This window comes from Aquarana catesbeiana, linkage group LG10, assembly GCF_042186555.1.
Source record: "Aquarana catesbeiana isolate 2022-GZ linkage group LG10, ASM4218655v1, whole genome shotgun sequence".
Taxonomy (NCBI): domain Eukaryota; kingdom Metazoa; phylum Chordata; class Amphibia; order Anura; family Ranidae; genus Aquarana; species Aquarana catesbeiana.
Window position 1 is genome coordinate 26,338,980 of NC_133333.1, and position 17,276 is coordinate 26,356,255.

The following is a 17,276-nucleotide window of genomic DNA, read 5'->3' on the forward strand; positions in this document are numbered from 1 at the left end:
ATATATATATATATATATAAAATTTATTCGTGTAAGTATAAATTAACAGATTGTTCATAAGCAAAATGAAAGTGAAAGCAAACATAAAAATTAAAATAGTCAGTCCAGATCTAATTGGAAAATTGCTTCTCATACAAGACAAACATCAATGGTGAACCAACAATCTTAGATCTCCATGCCTACGATGACGTCCTATTTGACCAAATGCGTTGGAGCTGGAGGTTGGGATGTCACCGAGCATGCACATTTGGGAGTTGTGGTATTTGTATAGGATGCTGTATACAGCCCATATACAGTATTTAAATGTTTCTAACCATTTTAATAAAGCTGATACATCCAGATTTTATACTATGTTGAGTTTGTTTGCTCTTTTTTTTATACTTCCCTCTATGTTGCCTCGGATCTGGAGGAGAGATGCTGATGTGAGTTGTTGAGTGTAATCTCACCAATATTCCAATTAAGCATACCCTCTTGTAAGCCTCAGAGTGTTAATAAGTGGAGGACACAAAGTTTTATATTGGTGAAGAGCCTTGTGAGATCACACTACATTATTTGATCACGGAGATCTAAGATTGCTGGTTCTCCGCGGATATTTGACTTGTAGCAGAAGCACTTCTTTTTATCTGATCAGCACTGACTTTTTTTTAATTCTTATGCTTGTTTTCACTACATTTTCACTACATTTTGGTTATGAACGGTCTTGTGATATATGCTTCCTGGAATAGTGCAACATTATATTATAGTGTTATCTATATTACAGGGGTCTCCAATCTTTCCATAGAAAGGGCCAGTTTAATATCCTTCAGACTTTAGCGGGGCCGGACCGGCCATTGGGAGTAGACAAGGTCCTGACATCAGTAGGAAAAAAAAACAATGCCCCATCTTTATTGTCAGTGGGATGAATTCTGCCCCATTTTTGATGTCATTGGGAGGAATTGTGCCCCTTCATTGGTGTCAGTGGGGAGCAATTATGCCCCATACAAAGGGTCTCATCTGGCCTCCGGGCCATAGTTTGAAGACCACTACTATATTGGGGGTGCTAGTAGCTTTTCCATAAGCACGTTTTTTGCATATAGAGCCTTAGCTCAGTGTGGTTTTGGTTATTCTGTTATAATGTGTTTTATATAATTATTATACATTTAAACATATCCATGATATTATCTTTTCAATGTGTTATTTTATCAAATTTGCATATGTATATATAGATATATTTTTGTTGTATCTCTAAAGCCCTGAAGAAGGGGGACATTTTTGCCTCCCGAATGTGTTGGCTCTGTGAGAAAGTGTTTTAATTGATCTCCTACTGTAATAAATGTATGTTTGTATAGCAAACTCTTGGTGTGGCACTTCAATCTCAAATTCATTCCATTTACCAGTTGCACACCAAGGAAGCAGTGGAAATTCTTTGGCTTACATAAGCTGCCAACCCAGAATGCAGATAGCCTGTCAAATTACTACTATGATTGCTATCCTTAGGGTTCCAGTGATAGCTTTCCATTTTTTCCAGCCTATGACTGGAAAGTGAAAGAAGGAAAAGTAAACTGATGAGCTCCTATCTCTGTTACTCTGTAGTAGACCGCCATCAGCATGTTCCTTGTTAGCACATGAGAACTACAGCTGAACTGATTGGCTCCTTGCACTTCTCCCTCTCTCAGTTTGAGCTCTGCATTTCAGGGACTGTGGAGGCTGATACCAAGTCAAATCCAGGTGTGACAGACCCCATACTCTTGAGGAGTATGTCTGCCGTATAAGATTCCCTTGCCTGGTATAAGCACGATCCAAGATCCCTCTAATGTAAGCTGGGTTCCATGGGTCCCCCGCCCAAAGTGACTCCTATCACATGTCTCCCATTTCGGCAGGAGACTAACACAGGAGGAGACCCCAGACGGGTTGACTTTGAAGTTAGTCCATAGTTCCAGTCCCCCCAATGCCTGTACCAACACAGTACCCCAAACAAGTTGTCCTGAACAGAGCATTACTCACCCAGCCAACCTCTGCCTCAATTGTAGAACATACCCGCCACTGGGGAGAAGTACGGACTTGCCCTTCTCCCTGGAATGCTTTCAACCGCTGGAGAGAAGACAGGGTGACTGGGCTCACTCCATCATGCTGTTGGGGATCTGGGCCGACTGCACAGCATCCCTGTGGTATACAGGTGGGGACCGTAGTCCCATCCACTTTTGCTAGATGAAAATCTAGATGTTGTGAGAGCAAGGCTGATATCCTCCTGTCCCAATACCAAACCTTTTTCTGGGGTTGTGTCAGTGGAGACTGCAGTCCCATCCACTACCACAAGAAATCCATCTTTTGTTAGTTCAGGGGAGAGGCCAGCAGCACTCTGCCCTGTTGCAAGCTCTTCTGCAGGGTTGTTGTCAGTGGAGACTGCAGTCCCGTCAATTGATATCAACTCAAGCTGCAGTTTTGAGGTGGCGGTTGCATTTCATCCCTGGAGCTCCTGCAGAGTTGATTGTTGTGTGTAGAGGTCAATAGCGCCATTCTCTGAAGCCAGCTCTTCTGCTGGAGGCCCACAGGGTTGTTACTCCTCAGCAGAAAAGTCTATTAAATCCCCAGTCTCTGGAACTGGTGTCTGGGAATAGAGGTTCACCATTTCCTGTCCGTGGAACCCAGAAGATGTAATCAGTGCTGGGCAGAGGCTAGCAGAGCTCTGCTCTGTTGTCAGCACTTCAGCTTTGGGGATGGCAATCTCTGGAGTTTCCGCTGCTGATTCCTGGGCATGCTGCTGAACGTGTTCTAGCAGTTCCCTGTATGCCCTTTCCAGGTGCTTTTCTTTCCTTAGCAAGTATTCCAGATCAGGTTTAAGCTCTGAGACCCCTGCAAGACCGAGCATAGCCTCTCTGTATTCTTGCAAATCCTCAAGGGTAGGTTCCCCTTCATCACCAGACACAAAATCACCTGTAAGGCTCTCCCACAGCAATCCAGGGCCGTCAAAGTCATATCCCTCCAGAGAGTATTCTGTTGTCTCCCATAAGTATTCCTACTCTGTGTGTTATTGCAGAGCCCGATATTGGTTGTCCAGCTCTATCTCCTGCTGGACCAGCCTGTCCAACTCAGACACCCATTGCTCCTGGGGCAGCTCTCCCAGGAATGGCATCCGCAACTCCCGTTGGTCACTGGCCTGTTCCCCTGGGGTTGAAAAGTATTTGCCCTGGTGTATACCAGCAACCTGGAGGGCTCCAGTCCAGAGTCCGAATCTTCTGCCTGAGCTCCAGGTATTGATCCGCAGACACAGTCCAGGGGTATACTGAAAGGGCAATCCGCAGGACCCCCTCAAACTCTGATGCCAGCTCCATATCTTTGCTGGGGTGACCGAAGTCTGCTATATCAATCTTGGATCCCGGTGGTGGTTTGGATGTGTCCACAGCAAGAAAGCACAATCCCACCACTGCCACCAATGTGATGGAACCCATACTCTTGAGGAGTACATCTGCTGTATAAGCTTCCCTTGCCCAGTACCAACATGATCCCCTTGGCGCTGACTGCCTCACGGCTTTAAGAGTTCTAAGGAGTCGGGCATTTGGGTCATGTGACCCGCCGAGAAGCCACATATAAGTGTACTGCCTGTACCAAGGAGTTAATAAATGCAGACCTGCACTAATGTATCCATTATAAAGTGTCCGGCTTTATCATTGAGTACAGGTCTATTTGTATATATCTACTAATCTGTCACCTGTGTTATATTTTATTTTTACACTAGATTCACCCAAAAATACCACAGTGACAATTATTAATGCGGGTGAAATTAGAGAAGGGGAAAATGTTTCTGTACGGTGTTCCAGTCGAAGCAATCCAGAAGTCTCCCAATACATCTGGAACGGGTTAACGAATGACGGAACACTAATATCTCTAACAGGAAATCAAACTACAATTCTAATATCAAATATCACGTCGAACATGAGATCAGTGTACTGTACAGCTCAGAACAAAATTGGAATTCAGATATCTCCAGCAGCCGAACTCAATATTACATGTAAGTTTTGATTTTGTTTGTACTAATACATCTGACTATAAAAGACTGAATAATAAATGATCCATTACACTTGGTTAGCTACAAATGAGCCACTTGCCATGTCTACTGTGAACACCAGCACTGACTGTAGTTTATCACATCCGTTGCCTGCAGATCACTCTGTTTTGGAGTGTCGTTTTAGTCTATTTAACATTCTGCCATTTCACCCAGCCCTGATGAAGGGGAGATTGTGTGATTCCCGAAACGTGTTGGTTGTCTTTTGCCTGCTTGTTATAACCAGTTGAATGATAAAGACTTTGGATTCACAATGATTTTTCATTTGATGCTCTCTTGACCTACAGTACCACACTTAGCAAAAAATACCTGTCAGTGACTATAAACCTTCTCCACCCAACCCAAGACTGAATTGGGGCTTTAAAGTAGACCTAGCATCAGATATATTTTTTTATGTTGTCTATACATGCTAATTAATGGGCACATGTAATACTTAGATGTATATATTACCTCTCCCCGAGATTACCAAACTTGTTTTCTTTAGAAGGGCAGAATCATCTTTGTGTAGGCATCATCTAGGTTCATCATCAGCTCAGATATAGCACTATCATATTAGGAATAATGTTACAAATATCTTACACAGATCAGCTCATGCTGTGGCCTCTCATGGTTCACTACAAAATTATAATTTTGGAGTCTGATCACTGGGCAAGAGAAGACAGAGAAAATGCTTCCCTCTGCCAGCAGCAGACTGTCACACCACCCTAGACAAAGTCACTGACATAGATGGCTTTTTAATGATATAATATGAAGCTTTTCTAAAAAATATATAATGTTGCTATACATAGTGATACATCAGGAATTTATTAATGCAGACTTGTAAAGTTATTTCCGAGTACCACATTAACCTAGTTGAAGGTCTTTTTGGGCTGAAGCATGTTAGCTTTTCCTGCAAGGCTGTGTTTTTAGCCTTATGTAGATGACAAATTGAGCAATAGCATGCAATGTCAAGCTGCAGCTACCAAAGCCTACAGAATATTGGCATGCATAAAATAGGGGATATACTGCAGAGATAAAACGGTAATCCTACCACTTTATAAAACTCTGGTTAGACCACCTGAGGAGTGTTCCATGCAGTTCTGGTCACCAGGCCTCAGAAGGGATGTGCTGGAAATGAAGAGAGTCCAAAGAAGGGCAACAAAAGTAATAAGGGGACTGAATGACCTCAATTACAAGGAACGACTGCAAACACTAAATGTATTCTCACTGGAAAAAACAACGCTTGAGAGGAGATGATAGCAATTTAAAAATGCCTCAATGGTGATCCCAGCATTGGAATAAAACTATTCAGTCTCAATGAGTGTAGGAGGACACAGGAACACACAATGAGGTTGGAGGAGAAGTGGTTTAACCCTAAACTGAGCAGGGGGTTTTTAACTGTAAAGGCAATAAGGAAGTGGAACTCTGGCAGCGGAGAGTATTGATATTTTTAAGAGACTCTTGGATGTGCATCATAAAGAACACAACATACAGGGATATAGGAAATAATTATAGACACTGACACACTTGCACCTACACAGGTTGAACTGGATGGACTATTGTTTTTATTCAGCCTTACCTACTATGTACCAATGAAACATAAATATTTTTATACTGAAATTTTCTGCGATGCGGGCTATCTATTACTAATATCCTATTGGAAGTGAGTGTTATTGAATAAACCTGAATATTATGCACCATGGTGTCATTGTAATTGGGGATAGGCAAATTGATCCTTTTAGATCAGACTAACAACTGGTGGATATCCAAGAATATAAGAACAGCACCCAATCTATTATACCTAGTCACTTTTTCATTCCGTTTTTTTTCTTTTTTTCAGGGAATACATACTCTCCTATCAGTATTATACTGTGTGCCCCTCAGAAAAAAAAAAATCAAAAACTCAAGCAGGAGGTCTATAACATTTAAAGGATGTCTTACTTCATAATCACTCTACTATTCTTATTTTTAGATAAGCCACAAATCAGTCCACAGTCATACTGTCGACCAACGTTTATGATTATGGAATGCAATTGTATAGTGAAAGCCAATCCACCACCTTTTGTTACCTGGCGCTTGATGAACTCCAGCATAACCAAGTCAGAAGAAGGTTATGAGGTGATAACCTCTTTTTCTGATCACGTGACAAAGAGTCTGCTAAAAGGACCGACATCCTCTTTGACAGCCGTGACATGCTACTCTGAAAACAAATTGGGTGCTGAAGAGCTGCTTCTTCCTGTTTATTGTAAGTACAACTTACTTTCTTCTTCACACCAAGCTGCTTGCCTATTGCAGATTCAGTCTTCCCAGCCTGGTGCAGGTCTACAATTTTGTTTCTGGTGTCCTTCGACAGCTCTTTGGTCTTCACCATAGTGGAGTTTGGAGTGTGACTGTTTGAGGTTGTGGACAGGTGTCTTTTATACTGATAACAAGTTCAAACAGGTGCCATTAATACAGGTAATGAGTGGAGGACAGAGGAGCATCTTAAAGAAGAAGATACAGGTCTGTGAGAGCCAGAAATCTTGCTTTTTTGTAGGTGACCAAATACTTATTTTCCACCATAATTTGCAAATAAATTCTTTCAAAAATCAGGCAATGTGATTGTCTGGATTTGTTTCCACATTTTGTCTCTCATAGTTGAGGTATACCTATGATGACAATTACAGGCTTCTCTCATCTTTTTAAGTGGGAGAACTTGCACAATTGGTGGCTGACTAAATACTTTTTTGCCCCACTGTACTTAAATCATCAACCAACGCTATATATCACTTGAGACTTCAATCAATAGTTTTCATCCCACAAGTACATGTCTCCAAATCCCCATAATAGCAGGGATGAAGGTGGCATTCTGTCATAGATGAAATCACCAATTACTTGAACATTCTAATTATGGAGACTTCATCGAGGATATATGACACCGTTATTTCGGCGGTGGTTGTGGCACCTGGAAGGTGCTATTATAAAAGTTACATTTCAACATTGGATAGAGAAAGATATGACTAGTACTCAGCCCAGCATGAAAGCCTTTAAAAAAGCTTTGTGGCTTGCCCATTGGGAGTTCATATGTATTTTAAACTTTGGATTACTTTCGATTTTGAGTCAATAACAGTACAATAAATCTGCCCCCAGATTGGAATTCTTCTTGAGAAGTTATGAGACCAAATTATTATTGTGCATTGAGACCCAACCCTGGGAGTAGGTTAAATTAGTTGGGATCTCCTTGGAGCGATACTTTTATTGTCTGTCAAAGACCTCCCTCAACAAATTAGTGTAGTGCAGTGGTCATCAATCCTGTCCTCAGGTCCCACCAGCAGCCCAGGTTTGCAAGATAACTGAAATACATCACAGGTGATATAATTTGCTGCTCAGTGATTGCAGTATTCTAGTCTGCATCTCCCCAAGGTAATACATAAAACCTGGCCTGTTAGTGGGCCCTGAGGACTGGAGTTGATGGCCGCTGCTGTAGTGTACAATCTTTCATTTAATCACTTCTGCTTTAATGACTAGCATTTTGTATTTAAGATTCAGTATTATACACAGTGAAGAATTCCCATTTAATTAAATAGCTGCATATGTATATTTTACTGCAGTGGATATTACAAAGTATCTTGTGATTGCTGGTGGAGTCGGAATTGCTGTCCTCTTGTTGGTTGGCGTTACACTTAAACTTCTATTGGGTAGCAGGTAAGCCAATATTGTAGCTGAAACATTGACCTTTACTTTGCAAAAGAAACTGTGATAACCAATCAGAAGCTACTTCAAAGAAACACTTGCGTTAAAGTAATGGGGTTACACTGCTTGTTGTTTTACAAAGTACGCAGGGATGAACTAAAGCTAACAAACAGTAATCATGTCTTCTCTTTTTATTTATTTATTTGCTTGGTTCAGTCAAAGAATAAAGATTGTGATAGAAATAAACTTAATGTTGCACACCATGCCTATTTAATGCCTTTAAAGTTATGGGGATAAAACAGGGGTCTTCAAACTGCGGCCCTCCAGTTGTTCAGGAACTACAATTCCCATCATGCCTAGTCATGTCTGTGAATGTCAGAGTTTTACAATACCTCATGGGACGTGTAGTTCCGCAACAGCTGGAGGGCAGTAGTTTGAGGATCCCTGGGATAAAAAATATGTGTACAAAAATAAAATGGCAGTGTGGACCAGAAGGCTAAAAACAAGAATGACAAATTGTTCCTAATGTTTAATTCATTATACTGTATATAAATAAATATGATGTTTCTACAAGTTACACATACCATTCCTTTGTATACTTTTAAACCTCTATAGGAAGAGCGCCAAGGAAGAAAAAAAAATTAAGGATCGCGTTATTACAAGAAATCAATACTTAGACTGCCAACCACACTCCTTGAAGGGAAACACTGAATCATACTCTTTGTACGGAAACACTGAATCGCACTCTTTGTACGGAAACACTGAATCGCACTCTTTGTACGGAAACACTGAATCGCACTGCTTGTATGGAAACACTGAATCGCAGTGTTTATATGGAAACATTGAATGTGCCATGAAGGCTAATGAGGTGAAGTTAATGTTATTAATATAAAAAAAAAAAACTTTCATTCGGAAACGTTTATAAATGTAATCTAGGCATATTGTTTTAGATCTTAATTTTTAGGAAGCATAGTTAATTTACTTCAGTGCTAAACAATCTAAAACGACACTAAATACAAATAATACATACATAAGAATGCAATATTTGTTAAAATTTTATGTGCAAAACTTCTAAATAAAATAAGTGCAAATGTTTATTAGGTACAAATTCATATATTGTGTGGTTCGTTCCATGGGGCAGTCCAATCTACAAGTGATTCACTCCCAGGAGCATAACATAAAAAAAAATGTCCACAGATATAATCCCAATGGTAATAGACTCACCAAATGGAGATGACAAATTACCCAAATAAGCTGGTCATACAAATGTTGTTATTAAATCCACTACTGGTCTCCCTCCTCCAAAGGCTTTAGCTTTTACTACCTTCATAGATATTCAACGTAGATAGGGAGGATCATAGTGTAACACTAATTTTTAAAAGAAAGAGAAATTTATTGAGTACGATCACTCACAAACACAGCCCTTCACCCTTTATTAAGGATAAAAGGTTTAGTATTGTACAGGAGGAGTGCAACATTCTTTTTAACCTTGATTTAGTTGAATTTGTGAAGGATATATTTATATATATTTTTTTCTTTTTATTTTGTTAGGAAGCGGATTATACGTCTGAACCCAATAACCTTTATTCGATGTATGAGTGCCCAAAATATGAAGAGGAGCCTGTCTCTTTTGAGAAGGAGTTTGATTCTTTTGAAGAAGAGTCTGTTTATGCAAACACATGAGTTTTCCTGAAGATATCTCACGCATGCTTAGGTGTATTAGCAATTTACATTGTGACCTTCATACACAGGGTTCAATGATTAGTATCCATCAAATATACTATTTGCATGTAGTTGGTGGGTTATCTCTAGTTTCTCATTGCATTCATTTGGGTCCCTGAATACTGTGGGTGCTTGAATGCCTGAATGTAGGACCTAAAAAACTGTAAGCTCCAGATGTAACATTTTTATTTTGCTTTGGAGGATGGGATGCCTCAGAAGTTTGAGAAATTGGTGATGGGTAAGTATAGCTTAATTGGGGGTGGGGGTGCTATCAAAAGGCTACCTTTCTTTCAGAAGGCATTGTCAATACATATTTAATTTTACCATCTGTTAGGGTCCTTTCACACTGGGGCGGGGGCGTTGTCGGCGGTAAAGCGCAGCTATTGTAAGCGGCGCTTTACTGTCGGTATGCGGCCGCTAGCGGGGCGGTTTTACCCCCCTGCTAGTGGCCGAGAAAGGGTTAAAACCACCGCAAAGCGCCTCTTCAGAGGTATAGCCGCACCGTCCCATTGATTTCAATGGGCAGGAGCGGTAAAGGAGCGGTATACACTCCGCTCCTTCACCGTTCTGAAGATGCTGCTGGCGGACTTTTTTTACCGTCCTGCCAGCGCATCGCTCCAGTGTGCAAGCCCTCGGGGCTTTCACACTGGAATGAAAGCAGCGGCACTTTCGGGTCGGTTTGCAGGCGCTATTATTAGCGCAATAGCGCCTGCAAACCGCCCCAGTGTGAAAGCACCCTAACTAATGACAATCATCAGGCAAACACCATCTTTTCTAAAGTCTGATTCACTACTATGTCTTAAATAGCCTGAATAGTGTGTGTTGTGAATAGGAATAAGACACGCACATAATTGAATGACTCAGAGCAGGGACACATCCCCTCTTTCTCCTTGCAGAAAAAGTACCTTTTCTGGGGGTTTTGCAGTTCATATTGTATATACCAAAAACAATGTACGCACTTTTTTTTTACATCTAATAGTTCTTTACACGTTTAATATGGATTTTGATGTTATAATATATAATATATTTTGATATTTTTTGATATGTTAAAGTAAATACAAAGAAAGTTTCTAAATATTATTTTTATTTATTATAGTCAGAGCTACAAAACTCATTTTTAAATTATAATTTTTTTTTTTAGTAAGGTACATAAACTATTTAGCCTATCAATATTATGTTTTCTATAATCCAGCTGGTGGAGCTCTGTGCTCCGTTTATTTGCAATTTTTCCTTACCTCCTATTGAAATAAATGTAATATTTATAAAGCTCAGTAGCTTAAGCTGAATTTGTACACATAAATAACCGAGTCAGGGCAGTGACTCCACCCTCTAGCTACATAGGACTCTAGTCTAAACCAGGTTTCAATCCGAAACAGACAGTCGGAAAAAAAAAATAACTTCTGCCCTGCTTACATATATGCTATTTATACATTATCTGAGAGAGGGAGGTGACCAGAAGAAATATGCTGATAGTGGCTGAGCTGAAGAAGGTAAATCTAGGGATCCCAAGCAAGAATATAATCCAGTATGCTTGAAATTTTCTGTTCCTATCCTCAACAAATGTGTCCTATGAATGTTAGAATGGTTGCCTTTTTCCATTTTCATTTATGCTACTTTTAATGTATACTGTATAGGTATATATAAAAATATCGTTATTTTTTAATAGTTACAAGTGGTGAGCTGCTCTATTGCTATCTTGCTATAAGCAATATATACAGTACTTGTGAATTCTAAAATATGAACTCTTTACGATATCACTTATTTGATGCCTGTAAACTGGCATATCCATAGACTAGACATTTATTATGATGCATTTGGTCTAAGGCACCAAGCAGAATATCATGTGGAGATACAATGGAAATATGCCTCTACCACAAAGAGCTATATACATAAATATTAATATATTGATTAATTTTGTATGATAAACATCAAAGAACAAAATAGCAAAATATCACAAAGATATGATTTTCTCCCTGTCTGCTTCCTAGTAGACTGAACTCCGGGCTGAGTACAGCATTAGAGAGTAACATGGGTTTGGCTTTTAAAATCGCTACATTTTTTTTTATCTCTCTTCGAAAGATATCTTCCCATGTTTCCAAATCTCATTGATTGCAAAGTTTCTTAGACAGTTACCCTTCGTTAAGTGGTTATGAAAAATGCGCTACATTTTATATATATATTCTGTATTTTTGTTTGTCACATCGTATGTAGCTGCTTCATGTATTAGCTTAGCGCAGTGTTTTTCTGTTTTTGCGTTATGAAAAACGAGTTGTTTCCTTCACAAGCTTTTTTTTTTTCCTTTTAATATTTACAATAAAATATTATTAAAATTCCTAAATATTATTTAAAGTTTATGTAAAGCCATATTTGCACTGGAACAGGTATCCCTATTGGAAGATATTTTATAAAGACTCTAAAATTTTGGATCACCCATCATGTTCAGACCCCAGTGACAATGGTCACCATTATGAACTATGTACATTTTATCTCTGTGTAGTCTGTATCGGATTGTTCCACTTTTTCTGTAGGCACCTCTTTGACGAACTTTACCGATGAATAATTGATATCGTCCACACCAGAGGAGCAATTTTCCTAAAATAAAACAGAAAAAAATAAAAATAAAAACAAATGCAAATATTGTAAAAAAAAAAAAAAAAACATGGACTACGGATCGAGAGACAAAACAATATACTGTGTTTAATGTGATGATTTTTTTTTTTCAAAACCCCAAAAAAGTTCTTAGATGTGGTAGTTCTCACTTTTCAGGAAAAGAAATGTGAAAAGAACGTTTAGAAGAAATATGGAAAATGCCTGTTGATCTTGCCAGAAATGCAGTGATCTTGTCACTTCCAGTGAGCTTAAAAGAACACGCAAAGGAGTTGATTTACTAAGGCTGAAGAGGGCAAAATCTGGTGCAGCTCTGCACAGAAACCATGCACAGCTGAAGCAGGTTTTGTACTTTCTGGGTTTTAGTAGATCAACCCCAAAGAACCTTACTGTATCTTTCCTTTATGACAACGATAGAAACAATGGAGAAATGAGTGTAAACAAAAAAGGACAGGGAGGGTTGATTTATTAAAACCGGAGAGTGGGAAATCTGGTGCAGCCGTGTATGATCAGTTTCTAACTTCAAATTCAGTTAAATTATGCTTTGGCAAAAAATAAAACCTGGAAGCTGTAACTGGAAATTATACACAACATCGAATTATCGGTAAGCTACAATATATCACATTTTTGATTTCGGGTTTAGATACATTTTAGGTTAGTTCACCAACCTTGGATTTTGCCTTTTGGACTTTTGCATATAAATGGCTCATGTCATCTGGTGGAACAACTTGGGGTAAAGGAATTTCTTGAGTGCACTCAGTATCTGGCTGTTCTCTATAAAAAAAATATATATATCTCTGAATGTTAAAGTGGTATTGTCACTAATTTAATATCCTACTCTCACTGTTTGTCTGACACTACATCCCTTGGATAATGAGGTCCTCCCGTCCTATTTTTACACACAAACAGTGCCCTGCCAGTTCTACCTGCCTTGTGATCCCTAGGCAGCTGATCTATACACCCAGGAGCTGACCCCATCTACAGCCCCTCCATTGGGCCATCGTGCTGGGACATGGACCTCTCTTTCACCCCCGGGAGTTTGGCTGTGCACACCCTTCATCTCACAGCCTAAGCTGTCTGATCGGATTACCAGGAGCCACCCAGTCACTCTTTCAGCTTTCCCCTCCAGGTCTTTCCATTGGGTTGGCGCCATCCCTTGCCTCTGTATGCCCTTGTTCATCTAAAAAACTTTCACGCTTTTAGCAAGGAATGTCATTTAATTATTTTTCTGTTGAACAGCGCTTTTTTCTCATATTTTGGTTTGTCCTGTCCTATTTTAGCCCATTCCACCTACTCTTGCATCTTTATCATCTCATCTCTTAGGTTGTCTTCCACAACCTTACTCTATCTCTGCTCTGGTTTTTCCCTCTTCCATCTTCCACCTGGGTTCTCCTAAAATGTATTTTTCCAGACTGGTGAAAATGGCCTTTGTCCTAGCTCTTTGCAAAGAAAAGTAAAAAGGTCAATAACCCTACGCCCATACAACAGCATATACTGGGCTTTCTCAGGTCCCTCACTGTTTGTCACACACCAAGGGAACATAGTCCTTTGTAAGCTCTAAACTGACTTTTTGAAATTAATACAGGGCAAAGGACTCCTTCCCTGACCCCATGCTATAATGCTGGACACATAATGATTGGTATGGTGAGAAGATTGACCTATGCCTGGAATTGCCAAGTGTTGCACTTTCACCAAATGGAGGAAAAGAAAGATGTATTTTATGTCGGGGAGAGGGTGCAGAATTAAAGTTCACATTATGTATAGCCAAAACCCTTTTCCCTAGTTTTGGCTTGAGTATTGATTGGTTAGAGCTGTTATTTTTTTTATTTTATTTTTTTGTGTCCATGATAGTTAGATTACAGGTTTGCATTTTTGTTTGCTTTGCATAGAGAATGTCCGAAATCGTTTTCAGTCTTGCGTTTTTTTTCTGTTTGTGTCCCGCTAGATAGTCTACCCTCCCCCTTCTATAAGTTGTCATTTTATATGCATTGGGAGATTTAACCTAACATTTCATGTGTTGCATTGTTGCATTACCAAGATAGGAAGTGAAGGGAAAGGTCTGCAGTGTGACAGACAGTAAAACATAGAATAAGAGCTTTAACCTTTCACTACTCTGTCCAAAATAAAGAAGACCTTTGAGATATACCCATACTTTAAATACCCTTTATTATTTTGCTCTATGCAGTATGGGCAAAATAAATAGTCATTTTAAACCCAACTTTTAAAAAGAGGTGTCTATAGGCATTGGCTATAGTTAATGCTAAATTTAGCTCCATATGTGAGCCAAAAACATACCTTATATAAAATTTGTATAGAAGAACAATAGCAATTATGAAGAGGAGAAGGATAATCCCACATATTAGTCCAATGATCCAATACGCGACTTCTAAAAATGAAACGAGACATAAAATCTAAAATTAAGTCAAAGCAAAAGTAAGAATTTTGAGAAATAAATTAGTTGTCCAGAACAATTCATCAATGGTTACTTGACCATCATACACCATCAAACATCCATCACAAATAACATTTTTCACATACTGCAAGTGTTGAAAGTCTTAAAAAAGCCCTGTTACTACACTAAGAAAAATTATAAACGCAACACTTTTGTGTTTTATCCCCCTATTTATCATGAGCTGAACACAAAGATCTATGACTTTTTCATATACAAAAGGCCTATTTCTCTCAAATATTGTTCACAAATCTGTCTAAATCTGTGTTAGTGAGCACTTCTCCTTTGCCGAGATAATCCATCCACCTCACAGGTGTGGCATATCAAGATGCTGATTAGACAGCATGATCATTGCACAGGTGTGCCTTAGGCTGGCCACAATAAAAGGCCACTCTAAAATGTGCATTTTTATCCCACAGCACAATGCCATAGATGTTGCAAGTTTTGAGGGAGCGTGCAATTGGAATGCTGACTGCAGGAATGTCCACCAGAGCTGTTGCCCTTGAATTGAATGTTCATTTCTCTACCATAAGCCACCTCCAAAGGCGTTTCAGAGAATTTGGCAGTACATCCAACCGGCCTCACAACCGCAGACCATGTTTAACCACGCCAGCCCAAGACCTCCACATCCAGCATCTTCACCTCCAAGATCGTCTGAGACCAGCCACCCCGACAGCTGCTGCAACAATCAATTTGCATAACCAATTAATTTCTGCACAAACTTTCAGAAACCGTCTGCTTGTCATCCTCACCGGGGTCTCAACCTGACTGCAGTTTGTCGTCGTAACCGACTTGAGTGGACAAATGCTCACATTCGATGGCATCTGGCACTTTGGAGAGGTCTTCTCTTCACGGATGAATCCCGGTTTTCACTGTACAGGGCAGATGGCAGACAGCGTGTATGGCGTTGTGTGAGTGAGCGGTTTGCTGATGTCAATGTTGTGGATCGAGTGACCCATGGTGGCGGTGGGGTTATGGTATGGGCAGGCGTATGCTATGGACAACGAACACAGGTGCATTTTATTGATGGCATTTTGAATGCACAGAGATACCGTGAGGAGATCCTGAGGCCCATTGTTGTGCCATTCATCCACAACTATCACCTCATGTTGCAGCATAATAATGCATGGCCCCATATTGCAAGGATCTGTACACAATTCCTGGAAGCTGAAAACATCCCAGTTCTTGCATGGCCAGCATACTCACCGGACATGTCACCCATTGAGCATGTTTGGGATGCTCTGGATCGGCGTATACGACAGCTTGTTCCAGTTCCTGCCAATATCCAGAAACTTTGCACAGCCATTTAGGAGGAATGGACCAACATTCCACCGGCCACAATCAACAACCTGATCAACTCTATGCGAAGGAGATGTGCTGCACTGCACGAGGCAAATGGCGGTCACACCAGTTACTGACTGGTTTTTGGCCCCCCCGACCCCCCTCCAAAACAGCATCTTGATATGCCACACCTGTGAGGTGGATGGATTATCTCGGCAAAGAAGAAGTGCTCACTAACACAGATTTAGACAGATTTGTGAACAATATTTGAGATAAATAGCCCTTTTGTGTACATAGAAAATGTTGTAGATCTTTGCGTTCAGCTCATGATAAATAGGGGCAAACACAAAAGTGTTGCGTTTATAATTTTGGTCAGTGTAACTTGTATTTAAATGCTCACTGCATGTTTTTCCTTCCATAAACATTTTTTATTCACTTGCAATGTGCTTAGGAATCTGAGAATCTGCGAAGAGACATTTTCTTCCCTCCTTTGCCATCCCCTTTTTTGGGCGTGTCTACATACTGTCTGTTCTGGCCCAGGTCCTCCTGCCCTCTCCCTGCCTCCCTACATGCATGGTATGAATAGTATAATAGGAATAGGAATAGTATAAAGTGTCACCTGACTGTCAGCTCTGTGTCTGCTGGGGCCGCTAACGTCACATCCAAGATGGTGGCACCCAGCAGAATTCTCGTAACTTTTGGAGGTCTACACCAGGTAGGTTTTTACTGGTAAATAAGATGTATATTGTACGATAAATGCACATATAATCTTATTGGAAGATTTTTGTTGAACTGAATGGTCTGGTGACAGGATCTCTTTTAAGCCCAGCTCTCAGGAAATTCTGCCCCCAAGGCATGAACTCAACGACATAGACTAACAGACAATGAACTAAAAATGAAAGTGATTCTAAAGGTCGTATTGACAAACATGTTATATTTACCTGCTCTGTGCAATGGTTTTGCACAGACCTACCCCAATCCTTTTCTTCTTCTTCTTCTCAGTCCTGGCTCCTCCCCCTTGCCAAGTCCCCCCAATAGCAAGCCTCTTGCTATGGGGGCACTCGAGCAGGTTTGCTCCCAAGCTCCTGTTAATAGACCAGTGATGGCGAACCTTGGCACCCCAGATGTTTTGGAACTACATCTCCCATGATGCTCATGCAGTGTAGTTGAGCATCATGGCTAATGTAGTTCCAAAACATCTGGAGTGCCAAGGTTCGCCATCACTGAAATAGACAATATCCATTCAGACAAAGAGCACGGCCTGCCCCTGCAAAGAATGCATTAAGGTAAAAAACCTTCTGCCGTAAGAACCACTTTAACCACCTCCCACCCACCATATCGTCAAATGACCGGCGGGCGGTGGTTCTCTCGTTCTGGGATGACGTCATCATGGTGACCGGTGGTGCACTCTGTGCATGGGACATGGCACATTACCGATCTCCATAAAGAGCTGATGACAAGTCTCTTTACGCATGTGATCAGCTGTATCCAATCAATCGGTTATTGGCATTACTTTCCTGACCC

General features: G+C 40.3%; 2 protein-coding genes across 7 annotated transcripts in view; one reads left to right on the top strand and one right to left on the bottom strand.

Moving 5' to 3' along the window:
- LOC141110492 (myelin-associated glycoprotein-like) overlaps nt 1–11,753 on the top strand; it is a 45,048-nt gene extending 33,295 nt beyond the window's left edge. For all 3 annotated transcript variants that reach the window (XM_073601861.1, XM_073601863.1, XM_073601862.1), the window contains 5 exons: nt 3,716–3,988; nt 5,994–6,266; nt 7,612–7,705; nt 8,309–8,561; nt 9,245–11,753. In XM_073601861.1, coding sequence (XP_073457962.1) covers nt 3,716–3,988; nt 5,994–6,266; nt 7,612–7,705; nt 8,309–8,561; nt 9,245–9,376 — 1,025 coding nt within the window. In that variant the 3' untranslated portion in view covers nt 9,377–11,753. The remainder of the gene's footprint in view (nt 1–3,715; nt 3,989–5,993; nt 6,267–7,611; nt 7,706–8,308; nt 8,562–9,244) is intronic.
- Nucleotides 10,483–17,276, bottom strand: part of LOC141110498 (uncharacterized) — a 69,837-nt gene continuing 63,043 nt past the window's right edge. For all 4 annotated transcript variants that reach the window (XM_073601876.1, XM_073601874.1, XM_073601877.1 and 1 more), the window contains 3 exons: nt 14,318–14,408; nt 12,691–12,796; nt 10,483–12,007 (listed from right to left, as the gene is read on the bottom strand). In XM_073601876.1, the coding sequence (XP_073457977.1) occupies nt 11,888–12,007; nt 12,691–12,796; nt 14,318–14,408 (317 nt within the window). In that variant the 3' untranslated portion in view covers nt 10,483–11,887. The remainder of the gene's footprint in view (nt 12,008–12,690; nt 12,797–14,317; nt 14,409–17,276) is intronic.